The sequence below is a fragment of the Pan troglodytes genome, chromosome 9 (genome assembly GCF_028858775.2).
Source record: "Pan troglodytes isolate AG18354 chromosome 9, NHGRI_mPanTro3-v2.0_pri, whole genome shotgun sequence".
In the NCBI taxonomy this organism is placed as follows: Eukaryota; Metazoa; Chordata; class Mammalia; order Primates; family Hominidae; genus Pan; species Pan troglodytes.
In genome coordinates, this window is record NC_072407.2 from 112112458 (window position 1) to 112137703 (window position 25246).

The window sequence follows — 25246 nt, forward strand, 5'->3', positions numbered from 1 at the left end:
TGATCTGCCCGCCTTGGCCTCCCGAAGTGCTGGGATTACAGGCGTGAGCCACCATGCCCAGCCTCTCTAATGTGTTTAATGTCCTTCTGTACTGGGTGTCTGATGTTCTGTCCACCTAGCATTTTCCTGCTCTGCTTCTGTTACTATCACCCCACCTAAGGAATGCCCCGCCACAATCTCCTTACGGCCTGACAGGGCAGCCCATCATGGCCCCACATACACCTGGCCACAGTACTAGGGCAAACGGGTGAGTAACATGACTTCAGCTGTGCTCATCAGATTCTCTGTCTCAGGAATTTGAACCTTGAATGGAGAACACAAGGTCAGAGAACATAGTGCTGAATCATCAGAGAGAGATAGTCTAGAAGCTCTGCAAATGAAACCCGGGGTTTAGTCCTCATCTCTGACCTGAAGGCTTGAATGTTGAGTTCTCTTTCTGACCCTGAGAGCTCCTTCATGTTCTTCCAGAAAATGTCCCAAGCCCTTTCTCAAAAGGCCTGTTTTTCTTGCTGATGAAGAGTAAATTGATATGCATCTATTATTTTTATTTACCTATTGGTAGTTGCTTAGTATTTTTAGGAGCAAATATGATTTACAAAAAAACATGAGTTCTGATACCATTTCTTTTAGGATTTGAATAGGAAAAGTAGTTGTTGTTTTCTTCTTCTTCTTTTTTTTTTTTTTTTTTTTTTTGAGATGAGGTCTCACTCTGTTGCCCAGGCTGGAGTGCAACTCCAGCTCACTGTAGCCTTGAACTCCTGGGCTCAAGTGATCCACCTGCCTCAGCCTTCCGAGTAGCTAGAACTACAGGCACGTGCCACTATGCCTGGCTAATCTTTTATTTTTTATTTTTGAGATACAGGATCTCCCTATGTTGCCTGGGCTGGTCTTTAACTCCTGGGCTCAAGCAGTCCTCCTGCCTCAGCCTCCTAAAGTGCTGGGATTATAGGTGTGAGCCACTGCACCCAGTTGTTTTTCTTTCTTATCATTAAAATACCAACAGTTTAATGGCTATGGAGGTAACTATATCATGGTGATAATTTTAATCTACCTTCCCCTCAGCCCCCACTTCCAGTAATGAGATTAATGTTAACAGTAAGAAATGGCAGAGATGGCCATGTTACTGGAGGAAGTATGAGCAGAAAATGTGTTTGGAACTTTTTTCATTTGCACTGCATGTTCCAATAATGCTACTTTCATTGATTTTTGTTGTCTTCCTTATTGGTTAATAATATTAGTTATTTTCTACCCAATATTCATATTTTAATGAATAAATACACTAATATTAATGTACTTTTTCTACCCCATATTAATACTTCTCTACTTATGAGCTTTATTTTATATAAAGTTATTTATATTTGATGATTTATTTTAAACATATGATCTTGATTACAGTTGAGATCTTTTTTCTTACAGTTAAATATAAAGGTATATTTTTCCAGAAGTTACTTTGGGTGGATTGTATTCAGGGCTGGCTTCAAATATGGGCTAATGTTGGGACTTTCGGCGTCTGCCTCTTCTCTGAAAAGTGGCATGGTTTCATGGACAGAAAGGAATTAGGAGAATGTCTGACGCTTTCAACAGTACTTTCTGGAATGGGCATGTCTCAGATGTTTATCAGGTTCTTGATACATTTGACCCTACGACTTTCTGTTAACCAGTGCTCCCTATATCTACAGCAATTTATTTGTCTTTAATTCATACAGGCAATATTCTTAGCATTGTTTTGTGGTTTAAAGTTAGTCTTTAACACTTTTCAAATAGCACTCAGGAGAGTAGCTTTCTACAAGAGAGCTCATGGCCTGTCTGACTTCCTAAATATAATAACTCATAGATACTAGAGTTAATGCCTATTTGATTTTTTACTCTATTCTTTTACACTATGTGTGTGAATTAGCTTTTGTTGTTGGTGGTGGTGGTGGTTGCTTCTTTTTTAAACACTCAAAAATAATAGTTTTTGGTTAAAATTTTAATTTCAATGTTTTGGGGACAGTTGGGAAAATCTGATATAATAATCTTACTTCCATGGTGTTATCATTAGGATCAAAAGAAATTATAGGCTGGGCGTGGTGGCTCATGCCTGTAATTCAAGCACTTTGGGAGGCAGAGGTGGGCAGATCACATGAGGCCAGGAGTTTGAGACCAGCCTGGGCAACATGGTGAAACCCCATCTCTACTAAAAAATACAAAAATTAGCTGGGCGTGGTGGCTGGGGCTTGTAGTCCCAGCTACTTTGGAGGCGGAAGCTTGAGAATCCCTTGAAGCTGGGAGGTGGAGGTTGCACTAAGCTGAGATTGTGCCACTGTACTCCAGCCTGGACAACACAGTGAGACTCTCTCTCAAAAAAAAAAAAAAAAGAGATTACATATTAAAGAGAGTGGTCCCAGGAAGTGAACTCAGATCACTGCTGGCAAAGATAATTGATGCCATACCCCCACATCAAAGCTTACTTGTTTCACATTCATACGTCAGAAAAAGTACAAGCCCCTCTCAAATGGTTCAAGTTTCAAATATTAGACCCACCCTTGGCAAAGACAGATTTTAGTATAATACTCCTAAAACTACACTGTCTTTTTTTTTTTTTTCTGTCATAAGTGTGCATTGTGCTCAGTCATTTATTTCAGTGACCCAAACAGAGCCCAGTCCAGCTGTTTGTATTTTCCCTGCAGTGGGAAGTGGACTAGGGCCATGTGACTAAGAAAGCCAGCCTGGGGGCTGTCTTTTCACCTACAGATGTTTTAATGTGCTTAACATTATCCAATACTAGCAACCGAGATAGTCTAAATACCACAGCAGGATCTGATTAGCTTTTTCAGATCACTGCCTTTATTTGCTGTTTGCAGAAAAGCTTAATCCAGTGCTAGAGATCAGGCTTCCTGCTGAGCCCTGGGGTAGTTTCTCTCATTCTTTGTGTTCACAGTGGCAGGCATTAGTGAGCAGATTCCTCCTCCTCCTAAATTAAAGCTGTAAAGTAGTAACTATAGTAGCAAGGGATAAAGAGAAGGAAGAAAACCCAAGGGAAAAAAGAAGACTGTCTATTCATACCAAGTAGTTTCCTTGATATACACAAAAGAAAGAGTTTCTAATATGAATTCATAAATACTGACCTCAGTGTCTCTTCTAGTCAGTGCACAGCTATTAAGTTTTATTAGGTTTCAGTTGTAACTACTTTGTGTGCATATATGTTACGTTTTTCATATTTATCCTACTCAATCAATCTCAGTTTTACCAGAAGAATTACATTTATTAGCCATAACAGTGGCCCTTCTCTTATTCTTTTCAGGGCTGATATCTTTTTTACTCATGAGATTTCAAAAAGAACTATCACCACCACTAACAAAAAAAAAAAAAAGAGATAAAGTCTTTCTTCATTTCTGGGACATCCATTTGCTTACCCAATATGTGACATTTGAATTCTGTGTAATTTACATTGTAATTTGCAATAAGCGAGAATACTTTATCTCGCTTTATCTTGATGCTTTATCTTGATCTTTGATGGGTTTATGAAATGAGACCATCGCCTTAACTATTTCAGTAATATTGCTATAACCCTTAGCAGAAGAAAGAATAGGTCTTACTTTAGAAATTAGTTTGTCATTCAGAACCTAGTAATTATATTTAGTTCAAAAATATTTTCACTGATTTTTAAATTTCCTACCATTTTTAGAATGGCATACATCAATAAAATATTGGAACTCTCTTGAGGAAATATCTGTAAACAAATGATGATCTGCAATATGGTACTTTATCTTTTAGTTTTCTTTCTGGAAACAATAATAATTTTCAGTTTTTAGTAGGCAGAAGGAGTGTTTTCAGTGTGATAACTGAAACATCTTAACCATGTAGATCTTCTTACTTTGTAAATAGAGACGATCTCATTTGCATTTGAGTAGGCACAATAAGGACAAGGCCAGGAGTCCCAAACTAGTGTTACTTTTTTCCAACTATTCACAAATGATCCTAATTGTGTGTAGCTTCTGTATTTGTGTATAAAAGGAGATTGATTTTGATTGTTTTGGGTACTTTTTATATCTTTAGAATTCATGATCATATAATGAAAAAGTCTAGGCTCTGCATAAATCAGCCTATAGCAGAAAATTGTATGTAAAGAGCAGTTCTTTGCCTTCACTGTTTTAATTTGCACTGGAATGAAAAGGGAATGTGCGTGCTTGTGTTCTACATCACATAAGTAAATAGTAGAACAGCTATAGATTTCCTTTTTCTTTAGTAGGGAAATATCCTTACAATGCCTTATAGTATTTACATTTTGATTGATTTTTTTTTTGTTCATAATCAGAGGCCACTCCAAGTATAACTTACGCAGCCCACAAAAGCAAGTAGTACATAGTATTATACATGCTGCAGCCTGAAACTTTGAAATAAATCTGGGATAACAAGTTTACTCACAAAAGGGGCTTATTTTTATATACTTTATACACTACAAAAAATCATAGTATTTATAATGTTAACTTGTTCCTGAGCTGAAATTTGAGTATTACATCTTACAAATTTTATGAAATACAAATACTTTTAAACAGTTATGTTGTATATTAAAATATAATGAAAGACTTTGCTTCTCTTTAATTACGTGGTTAGCTAGTATCCATAGTAAAAAAGATTTTACACTGCTATTGGCATACATAGGATAGGTTATTCTGATGATTTTAAGTTGAAGTTAAATAATTCTGTCTAAATCTACAGTTTAGGTGACTCATTTGGCACAAAGTTAGACAGAACTTTTGTTTTATCTACACTTTCAGTGAATTTTTAAAAATCAGTTCTATTTGTGATCTCTTGTCTTTTTCTTTTGCAATTGTATTTTCATCATCTCTTCTTTTTGTTTTCTTGTCTTGCAACAAATTAACAAATACTTAAAACTACACATTTTCCACTATTTCCAGGGAAATAGTTTGACTATACCCTTCTGTCTCATTTCACCAGTAACTCATTTATTAAAGACAGGGATTACTGCAATAGTTAATTGCTACTTTGACACACTTCATTTTCTTTAATAAAAATGAAAAGCTAATAGACTACAGTATAGCCTCAACTTTTTGGAAACATGCAACTTTTACTACTTTAAAATATAATTGGTTTCTTTGTTTCGTGCATTAAAAACAAGGAGGAAAAACTGAAGTCTGCCCAAGCCAGGTGTTTCTTGTTGGCAGCCTGCTCTCTAATGACTCCGCTCTCATAGAGCAGCTGCCTACTAGTCAGCTTTGTATGGCCTATTGTTGCTGCACACCCCTCGTTAATACACATGCTGCCCGGGGCAGACCCTGCGAATGACATCAGCTTGCTTATCTTAGAAACCTACGAACCTGACGCAGGGTGCTGAGGTTGTCTTGCATCTGCCCGGCCAACTAATTGTGAGCTTTCTGGCCTATGATTGGCTGTTATTCCACTCGGTAATAGGTTAAGCAAAGACATTACCATTCCATCTGTTCAACCATTCATTGTTCTTCTTGCCTGCCTGGAAGTCTGCAGCTAAAATTGTGTTAAGGAGTTTACTGCTGAAGCTGCTACAGAAACCAATGTCTTTGTATTTTCCTGCTAACGTGAGTATTTGTGCTACTTTAATGCCTTGGAAGTTAAACTTTGCTAAATATTCAGAGTATTAATTTGAACTCTGTAAAAGAAATCACCTCCAATGAAAGTCTACAAATTATTACATAGTGCCAACATACCAGAAAATTAAGTTATTTTTGTGAAATATGTCTGCGAAGCAGATTTTTACACTTTTCTAGTCTAGAGTTATATAAATAATTACTTAGAGCTTCATGAACATTTATAAGGCATTAGGCATGGCGTATAATCATTTGGAACTTAAAGTCAAGTTATAATAAATGTTCCAATATTTTTGATAAATGGTGGATTTAAATCTTACCTTGTCAAAGTCTTAAGTTTCTTAAGATGTCACTGTCGTACCCAGGTGCTATAAAATGATAAGATTTGATAGAGCTTTCTGTTGTCTTAAAAGTCTAGCTTGGGGAGATGGATTGATGTAGGTAGATGTCTCAACTTGTTTTAGATGCGATGATTAAGCATTCAGTTGCTTTGTCAGCAATCTCAGTATTCATGTGCAGCTTCTGATTTCTTCACTCTCACCTTTCTTCTCCCTTACATTAGTTTCAGACATTAGATGGAAGATGTCATTCCAAGAACTACTTTCTTCAAGAGTTCTGTAAAGGGGAAGGGAGGAAGAAACAAAGACGTGCATCTATCAGTTGGGAGGGAAAGAAAGAGCATAAAGGGTTAAAAAGAGGTTTTCATTTCTACCACATGCCCTATTGTGCGAACATATGCATAAGTCTATTGAAAGTTTTCCGAAGATGGGCAGGCCACCAGTTGCTGGTCTCCTGCAGTTCCAGTAGACATCTGTTGCCCCAGAGCATTAACCAATCTGTTCAAAGGGACATCCCTCCTTTGTTAGCTAGAGGGATGCAGACAACAGCACTCACTCAAATACAATGGTAATTAAATACACAGAGACTACAGCAGTAGGTATTTATTACATATTCATTATTTTATTTTTATTGTTCTCATAGTATTACCATTTGGATAACAACCAGAACCCACTTTCATGGCATTGTAACTTTACATTACAAACAAATAAGTTGGCTTAACAAGTTTATGGTCTAATATTCCTGATTAATATGAGGCTCTGTAGAATAGAAAAAAGATTTTTTTTTTTAATCTGATTTGAGACAAAGAATTATCCAAGTTAACTAATGAGAACTTTCAGAAAATTTGGTCACTCGATGGAGGAATTTCAGTGTGTACAATAAATTTCTAGTGAATAGCCATTATGTTGTAAACCTGCATTCAGCTAGTACAAAGTTTCTTTTTGATAATTAAAAGAATTAGCTACACTTCATCATCATCTACAAAATTAGCATGAACATTTAGTTCTTTTTCAACAAATAATATTATTTAATTTTCAACTTGCCTTTTAGCGAGAAAAATTGAGTTTCCAATACAGTATCTGGAAGGAATTTATAGATTTATAATTATAGAAATCTTCACAAATCACTATATATTTGCCCAATTCCTTTTGTGTTCAAGAATATAGTGTCTTTAGGTCAATTACAATGGAGCCCTGATAATACAGTTTAAAAATTAGCTGCATTTCTTGGAGTTTTTTGATAACTATGGGAGTAAAAACTGACCTACTTTGTGAAACTTGGACTATGCTGCTTCATGAAATGAGCAAAATTACCCTTATTAGTTAATATTTCATTGATTAATTTAAGATGGTTTATATGAGTTTACGTTTTAGTAAATGCAAACTTAAAAGTCTAATAATTTTTTAAGAAATGAAAAGTATTTTCTACTTTACATGTGATAATACATTTTGTGTTGTTAATGGTCTTTTCCGTTCTTTTAAAAGTTATATTAATCATTTTTAAAGAACTGAACGAAAATAAAGATTATATACCATTCTTTCTTCTTAAGTTTCTCATAGTAATTTCTTGTAAGTTTTACATATTTCATTATATTAACAAATACTGCAGCCTATTTAAATACCTTGTTTTTAAATCTTTATCATGTAGCTTTTCATTGAATGATTTCAAGATATTGCCAAATTCTGGGTTGTTTTTAGGTGCCCTATTAAGTAAGGGCAATCTTTTGCCAATTACAAGTGGGTGAGGAAGCATTCTAGAGATCAAAGTTTTAAAAACCAAATCTTTACAATTTGGATCAGTACAAATCAGGTTATTTCAAATTTGTAGTATGCTTATAGGCGTAGAAATTGAACTCATTTGTCCCTATTTGTACTGTTTCTATTTAGCCTCTTGTTTTGCAAGGACTAAAAATCATTTAACTGCTTGTTTAGTACACGATGACATTGGATAACCTTCTCTGAGCTAACCAATGAAATCTGGAAGATGAAGAGAGGCCTGTCAGTGTGAAAAAAGTTCAACCAGAATATTTTAAGACAAAACTTATTTGCCTAAAAAAGTTGGACGTTAATTTCTTTTTAAGTAGGTTAGGCTTACATTTATCCTTAGCATTAAAAAGTCAACCTAATTATTGTAAACTTTTTACTTAAAATTGTGTGCAAATTACATAAATTATCACACGTTAAAAATATGTGGTAGTCACTAAATACACTGGTATACAAATGAAGTTTGTGTGATTTAGTTATTAAAAAAACTGAAAATCCTATTTTCCGCCTTGTATCATGATAGCCATATAATAAAATTACATGGTATAGTAGGTTTAGGTAGTATCACTGACATTTTTTTAAAATATTAGATAGAAGATATAGAAAGATTTAAATACCTTTTAGAGTGATTTTCAGTTTAAAAACTTTGCAGTATCTGATTTTGTTACTTTGAAAAATGTGAAAATTAAGAATAATTTCACTTATCCTTTAAGCAGAACATTTTGTTCTAATATTTGTCACTAGTTGTATTTTTCATAAGGTATCCATCTTGTCTGGTGTAAAAGAAAAACAAAAACAAAAGCAAGCCCCAAACTGCTCAATATTAAATAATATTTCCTAGGTCAATTCAGGGATTTGGTCAGCAAGTCATTATCTTGAAGAATTATCTCACAACAGCACTTATACAAAACCCAAACTTTTCAGGGGAGATCAAAAATGTTGCCCATTAAATGCACTTCCTGCAGTCAGAGCAGATTGTGGGGTTTACAGAACAATGATGTCGGAGCTTCCAGATTGGTTTGGCAGCTGCATTGTTCTCGGAGGGTAAACCAGACGCACTTAAGTCCCAGTCTCTTTTATAGGCTTTTGTTCATACCAAATTATTCTTTCACTGTGCTAGCATTCATGATGGCATGTTAAAGGCGTGCAGCTTAGCAACCAGCTTCTGGTTGCCAAGCAGCCCAGCTTCCAATAGGTTTTCCTCGTTTAAGATACTTTCGGTGGGAGCGCCATGAAGGCCATGGTGTGGACTTTTCTTAACTGTATCCCTTTATTAGGATGCTGCTGTGATTTGTTACTTGCATTATGGTGTTAGTATATTACAGTAGTTAATAAATCACAGGGTGTAAAAATCTGTTTTTAAAATTCCTTCCTTCAATTCTAAATAATTGGGCTCATGCATATCCATATTAATAGGAAAAAATTGAAGTGGATACAACTTCATAATGAAGCAGATGTATACAGAGCTCTCCTAAGGGATATTTCTTTTTATGAGTTGGGCAATCCGGAGCTAGGGGAATTGATGTTTCTTTAAAACTAATGAATCCTGTATTAGTAGAACAATGATATTAAAGTTGTCTGTCTTCTCAGGGAATAGGCCCTGAGGAAACTCCTGTAGAAGTGTGTAGGAGTTCTACACTGAAGGAATGTTAAGTGTATTATCAAGCTGAAGATTCCATGTTCTCTTCTCTAGTATTTACCATAGTTAAAGTTAATAAAATGTATTTCATTACTTGACTCTCTAATTAAAGTTTACCAGGTATGCTTTCAAATTTGTGACTTCTCAGAAAATCACTTAGCATTTTCTTTTAACATTTATATAATAGCTATTTTCTAGTGTAAATATGATGTTGAAGAGCTTTAGAAACATTTTCTCAGTTTTCTTTTTCAGGTTAGTTTTAAATAGGCGTTTTTATGGCAGTCTGAAATTCAACTCTCGCTGGCTTGCTAATGCTGTATCTGTGTAGAATACTAGAATTGCCTTAACAAGTAAATCATGAGGCCAGGCGTGGTGGCTCACACCTGTAATCCCAGCATTTTGGGAGGCCAAGGCGGGCAGATCACTTGAGGTCAGGAGTTTGAGACCAGCATGGCCAACGTGGCAAAACTTTGTCTCTACTAAAAATATAAAAATTAGCCGAGCGTGGTGGCACTCACCTGTAATCTCAGCTACTCAGGAGGCTGAGGCAGGAGAATCACTTGAATATGGGAGGCAGAGTTTGTAGTGAACTGAGATTACACCACTGCACTCCAGCCTGGGCAACAGAGTGAGACTCCCGTCTCAAAAAAAAAAAAAAAAAAAAAAAAAAGTAAATCCTTGATGTGGATATAGTTCTTACAATGAAGCACCAGAGAAAAATAGCTTTATTTTCCTAACCCATTCCTAGTAGAAAAATAACATTTCCAATAGTCTTTAAGGAAAAATAGTAAAATGGCAAAAAACAAACCAATTTTAAATAGTAAAAGTATTCTTATATGATGAAAAATAGGAAAAAAGATCACTTTTTAACCAAATGCAGATTAATGGCTAGTTAATCTGATATAATACAGGAGCATTTTCTGCCATAAAATTCAAGAAACTGAGATAACATTATTTATTTAATATGCCTAATTGTTTGCTGCCAATTTTATGTGAGATATCATCTCTGCTTTCCGTAAGTGCAGATAGAATAAAACTTTTACTTTTTCCTGGAATGAAATAGACTGCTGTTTCCCTGGCACTTAATAAGGATAGCATAATGCTAGAAATTATATTGTGTTACTATGTTCCATAGTCAAAAAATCATGATTACTAGGGCAAAACCTTGTTCATCTCTTAAGAAGAATTTAACTCACTTTGTAATTATTTAATTCCCTTCTGGCTATCTTAGAATATGTGCTCTTTCATTGCAATATCTATATTATTTTTGAAAGTTCTTTAGATTGCTGTTAAGCTTCATCCAGATTAATAATGATTTTTCAAGTATAAGTTAATGGTTTCTTTCTATGTGGCTTTCTTTTTAAAAGAATATTTATAGATACTTATGAATTCTATTAGAGAAAAATGTAAATTTTAACCTGTCATGCATATTAAAAACATACTTTTTGATGATATTCTATGTGTCACTCTAGAATTATAAGCCGTCCTAAAAGTAGAAAAATCTGATCCATTGAGATTGAGAAGGAGCATGATATAGTGGGAAAAGCATGGGTTTTAGAATCAGACGAAACTGGGTAAAAAAATACAGTTCTACTACTTATTTACTTTGTTGCCTTGGAGGAATTACATGGCCTTTCTAATTTATGACTTCTTCATCTGAAAAATGGCAGATGATACTCTCTTGGCAAGGGTGTTAGGAGGGAGGAGAGGATGTAGACAAAATACAAAGTATTTTGAGTAGTTGAGTAGTTGAGTAATTCTCTTCTGACTTCTCCATTGAGACAGAAATCTAGCCATAACTATGAAATTCTAAATATTTTACATTTTTCTCTAGGAATACGGGGTGCTTTGCATTCAGGAATACAGAAAAAACAGCAAAGTGGAGTCAAGTACACGTAACAACTTCATGGGCTTGAAGGATCACCTAGGGCATGACCTCGGCCACCTTTATGTGGAGAGCACTGACCCACAGTTAAGTCCAGCTGTACCTTGGTCAACAGTAGAAAACCCAAGTATGGATACCGTTAATGTGGGGAAGGATGAAAAAGAGGTGTCTGAAGAGAATGCAAGCTCTGGTGACTCTGAAGAAAACACAAATTCTGATCATGAGTCAGAACAATTGGGTAGTATTTCAGTAGAGCCAGGCTTGATAACTAAGACTCACAGACAGCTCTGCAGGTCTCCCTGTTTAGAGCCTCACATACTCAAGCGCAATGAAATTTTGCAAGACTTTAAACCTGAAGAGTCCCAGACTACATCCAAGGAAGCAAAGAAACCACCCGATGTGGTGCGAGAATACCAAACAAAACTGGAGTTTGCACTTAAGTTAGGTTATTCTGAAGAACAGGTTCAGCTTGTACTAAACAAACTTGGTACTGATGCTTTAATCAATGATATTTTGGGAGAACTTGTCAAACTTGGAAATAAAAGTGAGGCTGATCAAACGGTTAGCACAATTAACACTATAACACGGGAAACTTCTTCCCTGGAATCTCAGAGGTCTGAATCTCCAATGCAAGAGATTGTAACAGATGATGGTGAAAATCTGAGACCAATAGTTATTGATGGCAGCAATGTGGCAATGAGGTAAGTGGAAAAATCGTTACTGAAAATTACTACCAAATAATCTTTAAAAGCCTTATTTCTAATTTTGTGGCTCTTTTCCTTCTCATGGTCATTAAAGTCAACATTTTTCTGTATCCTGATGTTAACATTAGAAAACATTAGTTTTCCGTCTCTCTTCTTTCAGGGCACTCAGCCATCTTTACTTCATTTATCCCCGTATAGAGACCCATTTTTCTCAGATATGTCTCTTTTTGTCCTCATCTGGCTAAATTTCTATGGTATAAAAATTAGTGTGTGTTTCTGGTTTACTATTAATCAGTAGTTTTAAATGAATAATTTGATATGATAATATTCAACAATTTTAGAATCTAGTCAAATGGTCTATTTCTTTAGGAAGTTAAATAATCCTAATTCTTCTAGAAAATAAACTATGTATTTTATTGATTTGAGAAAAAACCAAAGCTGTAGTTTGAATTGTTTTGTAATTTGAGTTGTTTTCATTTAAGAAATTCAAATCAGAAATAATTCTTAAGGAACTGGGGGGAAAAAAAAGCAAAACTTTCAGTGATAATTTTTTTGGCCAGGCAGGGTGGCTCACACTTGTAATCCCAACACTTCGAGAGGTCAAGATGGAAGGATCATTTGAGGCCAGGAGTTTCAGACCAGCCTGAGCAACATAGGGAAACACCTCTACCTATAGCAAAATATATATATATATTTAAAATAAAATTTTAAAAGAAATTTTTTTGTGTGATTTTGATGGCTCCATATTTAAAGCACATCTAAATTCAATCAGCTTATGGGTAACTGCTCACAATTTCAGAGCGCTGTGAAGATAAAAAGATATGTGTATAAAAGCATCAGTTCTTCCTCTGGAGAGCTTAGAGTTTCATATGCAGTTTCTCAGAAGGTGATCTGATGATGCCTACCAGAGAATCATCTGAGGGACTTATGGAAAATGCAGATTCTATATCAGTGCTGTCCAAGGGAAATACAATGCAAACCATGTATGTCATATTAAATTTTCTAGTACCTACATTAAAAAGTAAAAAGAAACAGGTAAAATTAATGTGACTAATGTATTTTGTTTAGGCTAACATGTCTAAAATATCTTGCTGACATGTAATCAATTTTAAAAAGTTATTAATGAGATAGTTTACATTATTCTTTTTTTTTTTTTTTAAGACAACGTCTTACCCTGTCACCCAGACTGGAGTGCAGTGGCACCATCTTGGCTCACTGCAACCTCCGCCCCCAGGTTCAAGCGATTCTTGTGCCTCAGCCTCCCTGAGTAGCGGGGACTCCAGGCACATGCCACCGTGCCTGGCTAATTTTTGTATTTTTTAGTAGAGCCTGGGTTTTACCATGTTGGCCATGCTGGTTTCAAACTCTTGACCTCAAGTGATCTGCCTGCCTCGGCACCCCAAAGTGCTGGGATTACAGGCATGAGCCACCACTCCTGGCCTGCATTATTCTTTTAAGTCTTTGAAATCTGGTGTATATCTTATAGCACATCTCAATTTAGAATAGCCATATTTCAGGTGCTCAGTATCCTGATGTGGCTATTGACTACTATATTGGACAATGCACTTCTAGAGCCCCATGCAGACCTACCAAGTCAAGTTCAAAGTGTAACTCAGGCATCACTTTGTAAGTAGTGTGCCTTCCATTAATGATGTATGCTGAAATTAGGGAACTACTGTTTTCTGTAGATGACAGCAAGTTCTTTGACATAGACTATGAGGAGAACCAACCTAATCCTCTAAATAGCTTTTTCGGGTGGAGGCAGTATTATCTTTCTTTCATTTATTAGCAAATGCAACAAGATTTGAACTACTTGCCAAGACAAAATGGAATTCAAACCCAAAAATGTCTGACCTAAAAGCCTATATTCTTCATTATATAAAAAAGAGAAAAACTAAGTTGAAAAGGTTAAAGCCAGATCTTACTAGAGAATTTAAAGCTGGCTCTGTAATCCAAGGGAAATTGAAGGGTTTTCAGTAGAGGAGTGTCAAGAGTAGAGTTGTGCCTTATACTGATCATTTTTGCAGTGATGTATGGGAGGTAGGAGATCAGTTTGGATGTAAACAACCCTTTCTAATGGAGTAGAAAGAGTCTCGCCAAGTGTCATAGAGGTATGGAATGCCCATAGGGCTTTGAGAAGGACTTCAGTAAGATTACCTCTTGTTTGATCTTTCCCAAACTTGACCACAAAATAATCTTTTTCTTGAATAATCCAGAATGTCTGAATGATTACCTTAGTGATATTAAGACCAAAAGCCATAAAATTGCCAAACGAGGGAATAGTGAAGGAAAGTCATAGATCCCTGAGGAATACCTACAACCATGCCTGTATACCAGAATTACCAGAGGAGTTATTTAAAAATACATTTTCTAGCATTCTACTTTTGTAGAATATAGAATTAGTCTCTATCCACATGTACCCTCTAGTTTAAATTCATATATTTTCTTTTTTTTTTTTTTGAGACTGAGTCTCGCTTTGTCACTCAGGCTGGAGTGCAGTGGCATGATATATTTTCTTAAATGAATCCCATGCTTTCTAGATTTTTCCCTGGTTTTAGGTTCAGATGACTTGTCGTTAAGAAAATACAATTAAGGCCGGGCACAGTGGCTCATGCCTGTAATCCCAGCACTTTGGGAGGCCAAGGCAGGTGGATCACTTAAGGCCAGGAGTTCAAGACCAGCCTGGGCAACATGGCAAAATCCCATCTCTACTAAAAATACAAAAATGAGCTGGATATGGTGGTGCATGCCTACATGGGAGGCTGAGGTGGGAGGATGGAACGAGCCTGGAAGGTGGAGGCTGCAATGAGCTGAGATCACATCACTGCACTCCAGCCTGGGCAACAGAGACCCCATCTCAAAAATAACAACAACAACAAATTCTAGCGAGCTATCCAGAGTGGGAATGTGATAAATTGATGTTAGTCCCCTTTGGTACCTAAAAGTGTTTGAGTTCTTCAATATTCTTCCATGACCTAGTCATCTGACTTCATTAAAATTAACTAAATCTCCATATCCCATTTCAGCTTCTTCCAGATTTTATATAAAATAAGAATGATGAAAGAAAAAGCCCAGAGCTTCATGGCTACCTCCACATCATGCCATAGCACACATTCTTCTGTTGAGTGTTAGAATGGAAGCTGGCCACACCAGTCTTGTGTTTTTGATATGAACAGACAGTTGAAACTTTTCCCTCCTTTATCATGGCAAGTCCTACCTTTTGGGTAGTGAACCCAGGTTTCTGGGATTAGATTAAATCTCTCCCCTGACTGGTGGGTAGGCCTTATTTTTGCATGTTCGTGTGGAGTATTAGGATAAATGTTTTGTTGGCTAATAATCTCACATGAACCACTTTTGCCCATGGGATCCATGCTTGTATTTTCTGTTAGTGATACGGAGCTACTAGAAGAATTTAAGCAAGGAAAAAAGTGGCATAGTAATATTTTGCCTTTAGGAAAAATCACTCTATAGAGAAATGTAGAGAATGGATTTGAGCACTAAGATTGGAGACAGAGAGACCCACTTATGTTTGAAAATATATGCAAAAGTTAAATTGTGGACAACTCCTAGAAAAAGATGCAACAAGAATATCATTGGTTTTATATACCGATCAAATGACACAGAATAGAGAAATAAAGTAACCATTTGCTTGAGAGTTTATACTCAGCCCCGCAAAGAGTCATATTGGAAAACAGCTGGTGTTAGTACACATCTGATTGTAACTGGGGTATTAAAAAAAGCACTGCAGGTAAATCACTGAAGTAATTTTCTTAAAGTTTGAACAGAAATCAGATATAGATTATATAGAGTCAGAATATGAACAGGGAAAATGCATTAAGCTGTGATAACTTTCCTCTGTATCAAGAAAATGAACTAAGCCCATATATTTATGAAATACAAGCAGAGTTTAGCAATCTGTACAATCAGGATTTAAGCTTCTGATTAATCTTTTAAAAAGTACAAAGCCTTTCTTATATCTAATCTTTGTGAAGCTGTATGAACTTGAGAACCCTTTTTAATATAAATTTGAATACTGAAGGCTTTCTTGCCTAGGCTCTAAAATTTGCCTTCAATTGTTTGGTTGGTTTTGCTCTCCTGTTGCCTGGTTATCATTTAAGTACAGCACTGACTTATAGTTAATAAAATCATCCTGGAAACCTAGTCCAAATGTATGGTTTAGACTACAAATGAGACTAAAAATTGCCGGAATTCATACAAATTTGTTTTTGGCTCTCTCAACAAAACTGTATCAAAATTACGTGCAGTAGACCTGCATGAAACGTGTCTAGCCCAAATTGAGATATGCTGTAAATATAAACTACATATCACATTTCGGAGACTTCGTACAAAAATATATAAACTATTTGAATAACTTTTATGTTGATTGTGGATTTAAAGAATTTGATATATTGAGTTAAATGAAATACATACTAAAATTAACTTCAGCTGCTTTTTACTTTTTTAATGTGGTATGCCAGATGATTTAAAACTATATATGTGACTCACATTATATTTCTATTGAATAGCCTCTCAGTAGACTGTTTTCTAAGCCCCAGTTTACTAGAAGTAACATTCATTAAAGGATAGCTTAAATTCCCTCTAGGTGAGTGTCACAGGTATTACTTCATTTGGCAGTGCCCCATTTCTCTTACTGTTTTTAAAGAAAATCCTTAGAGCCTATGAAAAGAATCAAAGAATCAGAGCTAGCTTTTTGTTGTTGTTTAATTATATCATTGTGGAGCCTGACAAAGACAGATATTAGAGTTATATTCCATTGCACCTCTTTATAATTCTAAGTACATAATTCTAGTTGTCATCAATGTCATGTACTTTAATAGACCAGTCAGCAGTAAACTTTCCTATTATCTCAAGTGTGCTTATTTAAACTCTAACCTAAAAATTGGCAACCTTAGTAATCCTATTACATAGAAATAAAGTTAATCACAGATCTTCACCTAACTAGTGTTACCAGTTATACAAAATGGGGAAAAAGTGATTAGAGTCCATGTTTTCTACTTTTGTTAATAAGACCTTTTTACATCTACTAAACAGATTTTCTTCATTATCTTTAGACTGGATCTTGACCAGCTAGATGTTGCCTCAAATTGTAGACCTTATATGGCGAAGGAAATCTTTTTTCCTTTCCTTTTTCCTTGGCCCTTTCAATTCTCAAAGCTGTACTGCTGTTGAGCTCATAACCAACTGAAGGGTAATAATTACTGCATAATGGACTTCCATAGTAATTTTGGTGTTAAATATTTTTGTTGTCCTAAATCGATGACTTCCAGGCTTCTATTTTCCTTTAAAGCAGTACAATCCTGCAAATCTCTTCATGGAAGCCCAATATTTAAAATCAAGCAATAGCAGAGTTCTGTTTGAATTGGGAAGGATGTACAGGGTTGTGTTCCCACTTAAAAATTCCCTTCTCTACTCCCCAGAAGGTCCTGCCATGCCATGGAATTTCTGTTTGGAACACAGCTTGATAAGCATTGATTTAAATGATCTATAACAAAGGACATGGATTTAGTTTTCTGGTGGTATGTTTAATATTTAGCATCCTGTGAATGAGATTTAGCTTCAGAATGATTTTGGTATATTGCAAAAGAGATCAGAGACAATAACGTTGAGTAGCTATAAGAATAACAAAATAGGCATGCATAAATAGTTATGAGCCTTCAATACCAAAGAAAAAACTCCAGATCCCCATGAGATGAATTATAGATTCTCAAATAAATATGAAATTTAATTGGACTACAATGAGAGAAAGTAAAATATCCTGTTTCTACGTTTCTGTATTTTCCTATTGAAGATGAGAGGCAGCTGCACTTCTTCCCCCTGCTTAAGGACTACGGAATAGATGTAAGAGAATTTAACAATCATTAAACATTGAAAAATATATCAGTGAAGAAGGTCTTAATGTCATTTTTTTTAGAGTCCTTTAAAATTAAAATCTATTTTCATGTGTCCAAGATGGTTTATGTATAATCAGGCCTAAAATATGAGAAAAAAATAAAATTAATTCACCAAATATTTGAAGAGTACCTGGACTTTATATTAATAATTTAATGTTCTATAAATATTTATTAATATTATAATTATTCTGTGATTAAAATCTACTATACTCTTTCTCTAATATAATTAACTATATCTAAACTGGAAGGATTTTGATACTAAAGATTCAAGTATGATTTTCTAGTTTAAAAAGATTATCTTTAAAAATACACACACGTATATGTATTTGTATATGTGTATGTGTATATATGTATAAAGATGGGGTCTTGCTATGTTGTCCAGGCTGGTTGAACTCCTGGGCTCAAGCAGTCCTCCCACCTAAGCCTCCCACAAGTGCCAGGATTACAGGCGTGAGCCACCATGCCCAGCCTAAAAAGATACCTTTATATTTCCATTCTAGCCACTTCATTGACAAACTCTGCTAACTTGTGTCCTTATCACGATAGGTAGGTTAATCTAATTACCCATTAAAGTAATAGAAGTTTTATAATCATACTTATTTTTCTAGTGGAGGGTATCTTATGCAAGTACATCTTAGAATATAGCAAACTTACAGGTCAAGTTTTTAATTTAAATAAAAGATGATATATAGAAGGTTATAGAAAATCAGTTGCATGTCCTTTTGAATCCCATAATTACCTTGATCTTTTGTTTGGTTTCTTTTTAAAACACTGTTTACTGATCTCTACACATCATGCATTTTGCTCTAAAAGTCATAGTTTAGTATTGTGAGATTAAAGCTATTAAATAAAGATGTATTTTATTGGTTTCATTTTGATTCCAAAACAAGCTTTTTTCCATTTTCTAAATATTAAGACTGAGAGGACATGAGAAAGTAAAGACACTAGCATGTGTCGAAGACTTCGATATGCCACGCACTTGGCTAGGTTTATTACCTTATTCAGTTCTCACAACGCTATGAGGTAGGTGAGGTTATTTTCATTTTAAAGATGAGAAATTGAGATTCAGAATAAGAATCCCAAGCTCACACAGAAAAGTGGTAAAGAAAAAATTTAAACTCCTGTCAAATTCCAGAGGCTATGTTATTTTCAGTATCTTCAAGAGCCATCTCTATTTGGAGTACTGAAATGTGCCATTCTAGGTACTTTGTATCATTAGATTTTAGATGATTTGTGAAAAAGACTTTTTAAGAATAGGTCTTCTTTGATCATGTAAATAATATATGTATTATATAAGTTTTAGAAATAAAGATCACCTGTAATTTCCAAGGTTTTTAACAAGCATTATATAATATGCAAATTGTAGTAAAATCAAATTTGAGGAAATAAAAAGATAACTGAAAAGAGGTTCCTCTGAAAAGAGGTTCCTTTGTTCTTTTCTTCACTGCCATATAAAGTATTAAAAAGAGGCAGTCTCTTTTTATAGATGCCTTCATTCTCTTTTTAGGTTTTTCCATGTTTTTCAATTACTCCCCGTGTCTATCATTGGAAGGTAACAGTTATAATTCTAAAATAACCCTTCCTGTTCTGTGGTTAACCTAGTTAATGGTATCTGCATATATACCTAAAGAAAACATTAATATGTAACATTATGGTTTTTTAGATATGGCAGATCTAAAAGTGGTTGTCCCATCATCTTCCCTTCTAGGCCCCAGACTGAGGCACATTGCATTACAATATGTGGTCCCTTGAATTTTTCTCTGCATTACAAAACCCACCTCTATTATCTATTAACCATTGTAGGTGGCTAATATAGTGCCATTAATAAACAAGCATAATTCTCCGGTGGCAATTCATATGGTGTAATAGGATACAAGAAATTATTTTGACTTCTTAGGCCCTTCTCTTGAGGGCAGAAAAGTAGAATTTATGTGCTTTTCCAGTATATTAGTCTTGAGTAAAGATAATCTTGTTAGAGCTATGAGACAAAGTGAATTTACAGAAAAATGAAAAATTATAATAGTGAAAGCCTTATGAAGAATATGTTTGTTAAGATAATTTATGTTCACTTAGCTCTCCCTAATTTCCAGTTGTCTAGTTCATAAGGCGTTGCTTTTACCTGAAACTGAGTAGGCATTTTTGGATAGAAGTAATGAGGTTTCAGTTAACCCAATCCAAAGCGTAGTAGTCCTTTTCAGAGCTTGGTCTACAGATTAATTTCATCTTATTATCCAATATGAGCTCTACAACAAATTACAGAAATTGGGGGGGGGGGAGTTGCAGTGACTCTAGTAAATCAGCATCTCATATCCTATGTGGTATTTTAGCTGCCACTGATGTTAGGATGCCTCTCTTCTTCAAAATGTGGCCCATAGCATGGAAGATCCCCAGCACATACTTTCTCTTGATATAAACAAGCACATACTCACCAGCTCAAGTGCCCTGTCTCCTAGAGTCTTCCAAATACCCAGCGTACAGGATATGATGGCTCTTAGGTTACACAGCAGGTCCCTTCACAACAAATTAACAGCAGTAAGAAACAAGAGAGAGGCATGTTCTTCGAACACAGGACCTATTGGCTCGGGAATCTCAGACGAAAAAGAAAAGGTAGAAGACGGTTGAGAGAAACCCATAACTTGTTGTTTTAGTTTAGTTTTGTTTTGTTTTTGAGACGGAGTCTTGCTCTGTCGCCCAGGCTGGAGTGCTGTGGCGCGATCTCGGCTCACTGCAAGCTCTGCCTCCTGGGTTCGCGCCATTCTCCTGCCTCAGCCTCCTGAGTAGCTGGGACTACAGGTGCCTGCCACCACGCCCGGCTAATTGTTTTTGTATTTTTAGTAGAGACGGGTTTCACCGTGTTAGCCAGGATGGTCTTGATCTCCTGACCTCGTGATCCGCCCGCCTCAGCCTCCCGAGGTGCTAGAATTACAGGCATGAGCCATCGCGCCCGGCCCCGTAACTTGTTTTAATGGGTCAGGCTAAAACAAGAAAGATGAACAGAAACTGCAGAATTCATGGCTCTAGTCTCCACAAGACAGAGCAGGAAAAGATTAAGGCAGGAAAAACAAGCAAACAGATCAGGTTGTCCCATTTCCAGCACTGAGGCTCTCCCATTATGTCACTTTTGCTCCTAGTTGCAGCGTTATTTCCTGTCTGATTTCCCGAGGGGAGAAATCTCTGGAGGGGGTAGTAAAGCTTCATGGTTGGGTTGCATCTCTTGCATCTTCCTCAGTCTCTTCCAGCATCCCTTTTTCCAATGCCCTAGCTTCCTATAGTAGTGACCTATTGACTTTTCATTAGAGGATCTTCTCTTATTTGTTGGTAGTCCCAGAAAGGGGTTTGCTCCCCTTGTGAACAATTCTAACTGGGAAGGTAACACTGCAGTCTTAAGTTTCTTTGTCTTTATCTTTCTACATTTTTTTTTCCAAAACTGGATTGCTATTGCCAATACCTGAGAAACTTGTCTATCCTTACCATCCACGTACCTTTTCTTTTACCTACGCCTGAATTCCTAGTAGCAAGGCTGCCATAAAAGTAGAGAAGAATAAGGGTCTATTCTGATCTACCTTTAAATCCATCCTTGTTAATTTAGAAAATGCCTCAGTCAGCCACTGATGAAAATCAATGGGGACTCACCCAACAGCAGCATTGCAGCTTCTCCCAGGTCAGCTCGCGGTGGGTTTCTAAGGCATGAGAGGAGGTAGTCTCCTCTTGTTTGAGGAGGCAGTCAGCTTCCTGAGGCCAGGGCACTCCCTTACAAGAGGGCTTATCATTTGCCTCCATCGTGCCTGTCCCATTAGTCAAACACAGTCGGCCAGAGCAACTCCATGCAGCAGCCAGCATGCCACAGAGCACCTCGGCAAATGTTTCCAGATCTTTTCAGAGCACTGGGAAATAACTCTTTAAGATGGGTACCATCAGCTGGGGAAAAGGTCATATGCACTCCTACCATGTCTGATGTACCTGGCAGTCCTGGATCACTTTAAAAAGGCATTTGAGTCACCGGAGCTACTAAAGGGTAGGGCTGATTTTCTTCCATTGAGATGAAAAAATAAGTTGATTCAATGAGAAAACATGACTACAGGGAGGGGAATATCACACACCGGGGCCTGTCAGGGGGTCGGAGGGAAGGGGAGGGAGAGCATTAGGACAAATACCTAATGCTCGCGGGGCTTAAAACTGAGGTGATGGGTTGATAGGTGCAGCAAACCACCATGGCACATGTATACCTATGTAACAAACCTGCACATTCATTCAGCCCATGTATCCCAGAATTTAAAGTAAAATTTAAAAAAAAAGAAAAGAAAAGAAACAATAAGTTGGTTTGTATGACACTGTAGTGTCAGTCTCATTTTGCTGTTTGGTATCCTTACTCCTTTTGCCTCCCCTTTCATCCAAGTTACCAAGGCAACCATTTGCCAACCTAATACCTTAATTCTAGGACAGTCTGTTATCCAGGTTCTCAGACTCCTTGTTCCTTCTTCTTCGTCATTTCTGCCTCTGTAGCTGTGTTTTGCATGTTCTGTTTAGGGAAGTTTTGGAGAATGGAATCCACATTAGAATATTCTCATAAGGCTAGCAATTTTCCCCCTTCCAAAGGGAAGTTATCTCCAGAACCTGTAGCCATTGGGAATCATCCATCCATCCAGAAGGTCATTGCCCCACTCTTCTAGGACCTAGATAGAGGCAAAGAAGGGCAACAAGAAGCAGAAAAAGCAGAAAGAGCAACAGCAGAAAGAGGTCAAGAACCCGGAGGAAGAGAAAGGAGCTTTCAGTTACTTTATCTCTTCCTCCAGTTTCTTAATTCATTCTTTGTGGCTGCCCACTTCATTCCTTCTTTTATTTCCTGAGATCCAGAGATACCAATAATCCTTTTGAGTGGGGTTTTTCTGAGAATTCCTGTAAATACATCAATTTGTCTACTTCAAATGAGGCTTCTTTTGACCATTGCAAAGCCGGATTTTTATAAGTATGCTTATGCCAAATGTGAGAGAATAAAAGAAGCCTTTTATTTTTAAAAAAGAGACCTACTGACAATATTCTAGGCATCTCGTATTTTTCTACTGTTAAAGCCAGTGATGAATCAGATGGGACCTTCAAAGAGTTACCCATTTTGCTCAGTTGTAACTTGGAATTTGCAGAGAGGCTTTGGAATTTTCCCTGGGAACCAAATCCCACTCAGCCAAAGTAGTCAGAGGGAGACTTTTTGGCAAACATTCAGAGTTCTGACCTAATCACGGGTGACCACAAATCCTCCAACAAATTCACCCACCAAAAGGACTCACTTGAGATATACCAATCTTCCGTATTGCCAAATTGTTGGGATAAAAAAGTAATCAAGGCCCAAAGGGACATGCTAATTCATAAATCTAGAAGTAACTAACTTTGTTACTGAGCAGAAAACCCCTGCATCCATGCAGATAGCCCATAAGTGGCTATAGAGCTATGGTGAATGTTCTCTATTTATAAGCAATTAAAGCTACGGTCCTTTTTTTAGTAAATAGTCAACAGATAGTTCATTTGCATCAGTAGCTACATGGCACTTACTCTGACATCCTGTTTTTCATCATTCTTTATCTGGCTCACTCTGATTTTGTAATTCTTTATCAGTACCTCCTCCAGTTGTCCCTTATATTGTATCTAGCACGTATGATGAGTCACATCCTTCATCATGCGTCAGTAAGGTTAGATTAAGTTCAGTCTCCCAAAACCTCTCCTAGTGTGACAAGTCCCATCTGCAGATTTGAGCCACCAGGTAACTGTCTGCTCAGGCTTAAGTTATTATACCATGAATGATTCTGGATCTTGATGCCTGACACAGACTTCCAAGACAACAGCAGCGATTCTAGAGATTTCTCAGTTAGCATTCATTTTGGGGCCTGATCAGGGGAATATTGGCTGGGAAAGTCCTGGTAACTCAGGGACCCACCCTGCTCATCCCCACTAACCTGACTTTCCCTCGCCGTTTAAAAGATAAGAACAGTAGCTTGCCCCCAAGTGCCATCTAAGGCTGGGAGGAGGGTGAAAGGCAGCTGCCAATTGTATTGAATCTAATTTCGAGTTCCTGTGGGGTTTTACTGTACCTGGATGCAGAGCTACTGTATTTTAGAGAAAGTACGCCTTCCGCTTTATGGAAGTATTGCCAAATTGCTCTCCCAAATAGTTATACCAATTTACACTCCCACCTGTGATGTATGAGTTCCTACTTTCACACATTCTTGGCAACATCTGGTGTTTGCAGACTTTATTTTTATCAATCTGATGGGTGTGAAGTAGTGTCTCATTTTGGCTTTAATTTGCATTTCTTTACTATTGAACATCTTTTCCTATGTTCATTGGTCATTTGAGTTTCCTCTTCTGTGAATTGATTGTTCATATCTTTTGCCTTAAAAAACAACTGGCTACCTCTTTTAATATACGAGAGTACTTTATATTCTGAGTACTAACCTTTTGATTGGTATTATATGTTGCAAATCTCCTCTCCAAAGCTATGACCTGTTTTTTTATTATGGAGTCTTTTGTATAAAGAACTTTCATGTGCTCCAATATGTCTGTTTTTCTTAATAGCATGTAGTTCTATGTCTTGTTTAAGAAGTGTTTTCTTATCCTGATGTGAATTCTCTGGTAATTTATTCTAAAACTTTTATAATTTTTCTTTTCATATTTAAATATTTGATCTATCAACAATTTATTTTTGTATATGATGTGAGATTAAAATGCAGTTTTATTTTTTCCACAGGAATAACCAGTTGCCCTAGTACCATTTGCTAAATAGTTCATCTTTTCCTCATTGATTTGTAATGTCACATTATTGCTGGCCTTTTGTTTTTCCATACTAATTTTAAGATTAGTTTCTCAAGTTCTGTGAAAAAAACCTTTGGAGAATTTGATTGGAATTGCAACATACAGATGAATTTGAAATCATTTGCCATCTTTATTAATCGAGTCTTACTGTCCATAAAAATAGTATATTGTTCTTTTATTTAAGTCTTACCTTATGCCCTTTAATATAGGTTTTCAATTTTCATGTTATCTATAAAGCTCTTGCATGTCTTTTTTTAAAGATCTGTATGGCTTTTATTACATTACAAATTGGATCTTTTAAATTAAAATCGTAAATTGGTTTTGCTGCTATAGCAACACTAATTTTTTAACAAGGACATTATATCTGCAATGTAATAACATATTGTGGTGAAAGAGTGTATTGTATGTATGGTACAGATTCCTGATATCTGTTGAAATCTGTTTTATGACCTAGTACATAGCCAATTTATTTATAAAGTTTTCATATTTTTTAAAATAATTTTTTCTCTTTAGTTTTGTGCAGAATTTGTATATGTCCATTAGCTCAAGCTTGTAATTGATTATTCCAGTTATCTATATCCTTATTAAATGTTTTCTTCTTCTGTCAATTAGTATGGTTGTGGATTTTTTTCATTT

General features: G+C 36.1%; 1 protein-coding gene across 9 annotated transcripts in view; it reads left to right on the forward strand.

Moving 5' to 3' along the window:
* ZC3H12C (zinc finger CCCH-type containing 12C) overlaps positions 1–25246 on the forward strand; it is an 82782-nt gene that overhangs the window by 36544 nt on the left and 20992 nt on the right. For 8 of the 9 annotated variants that reach the window (XM_063784490.1, XM_009424130.5, XM_016921957.4 and 5 more), the window contains one exon: positions 11143–11894. In XM_063784490.1, the coding sequence (XP_063640560.1) occupies positions 11215–11894 (680 nt within the window). In that variant the 5' untranslated portion in view covers positions 11143–11214. Of the gene's footprint in view, positions 1–5424; positions 5559–11142; positions 11895–25246 lie in introns of those variants that run through there. The other variant, XM_522175.8, reaches the window with a different exon arrangement.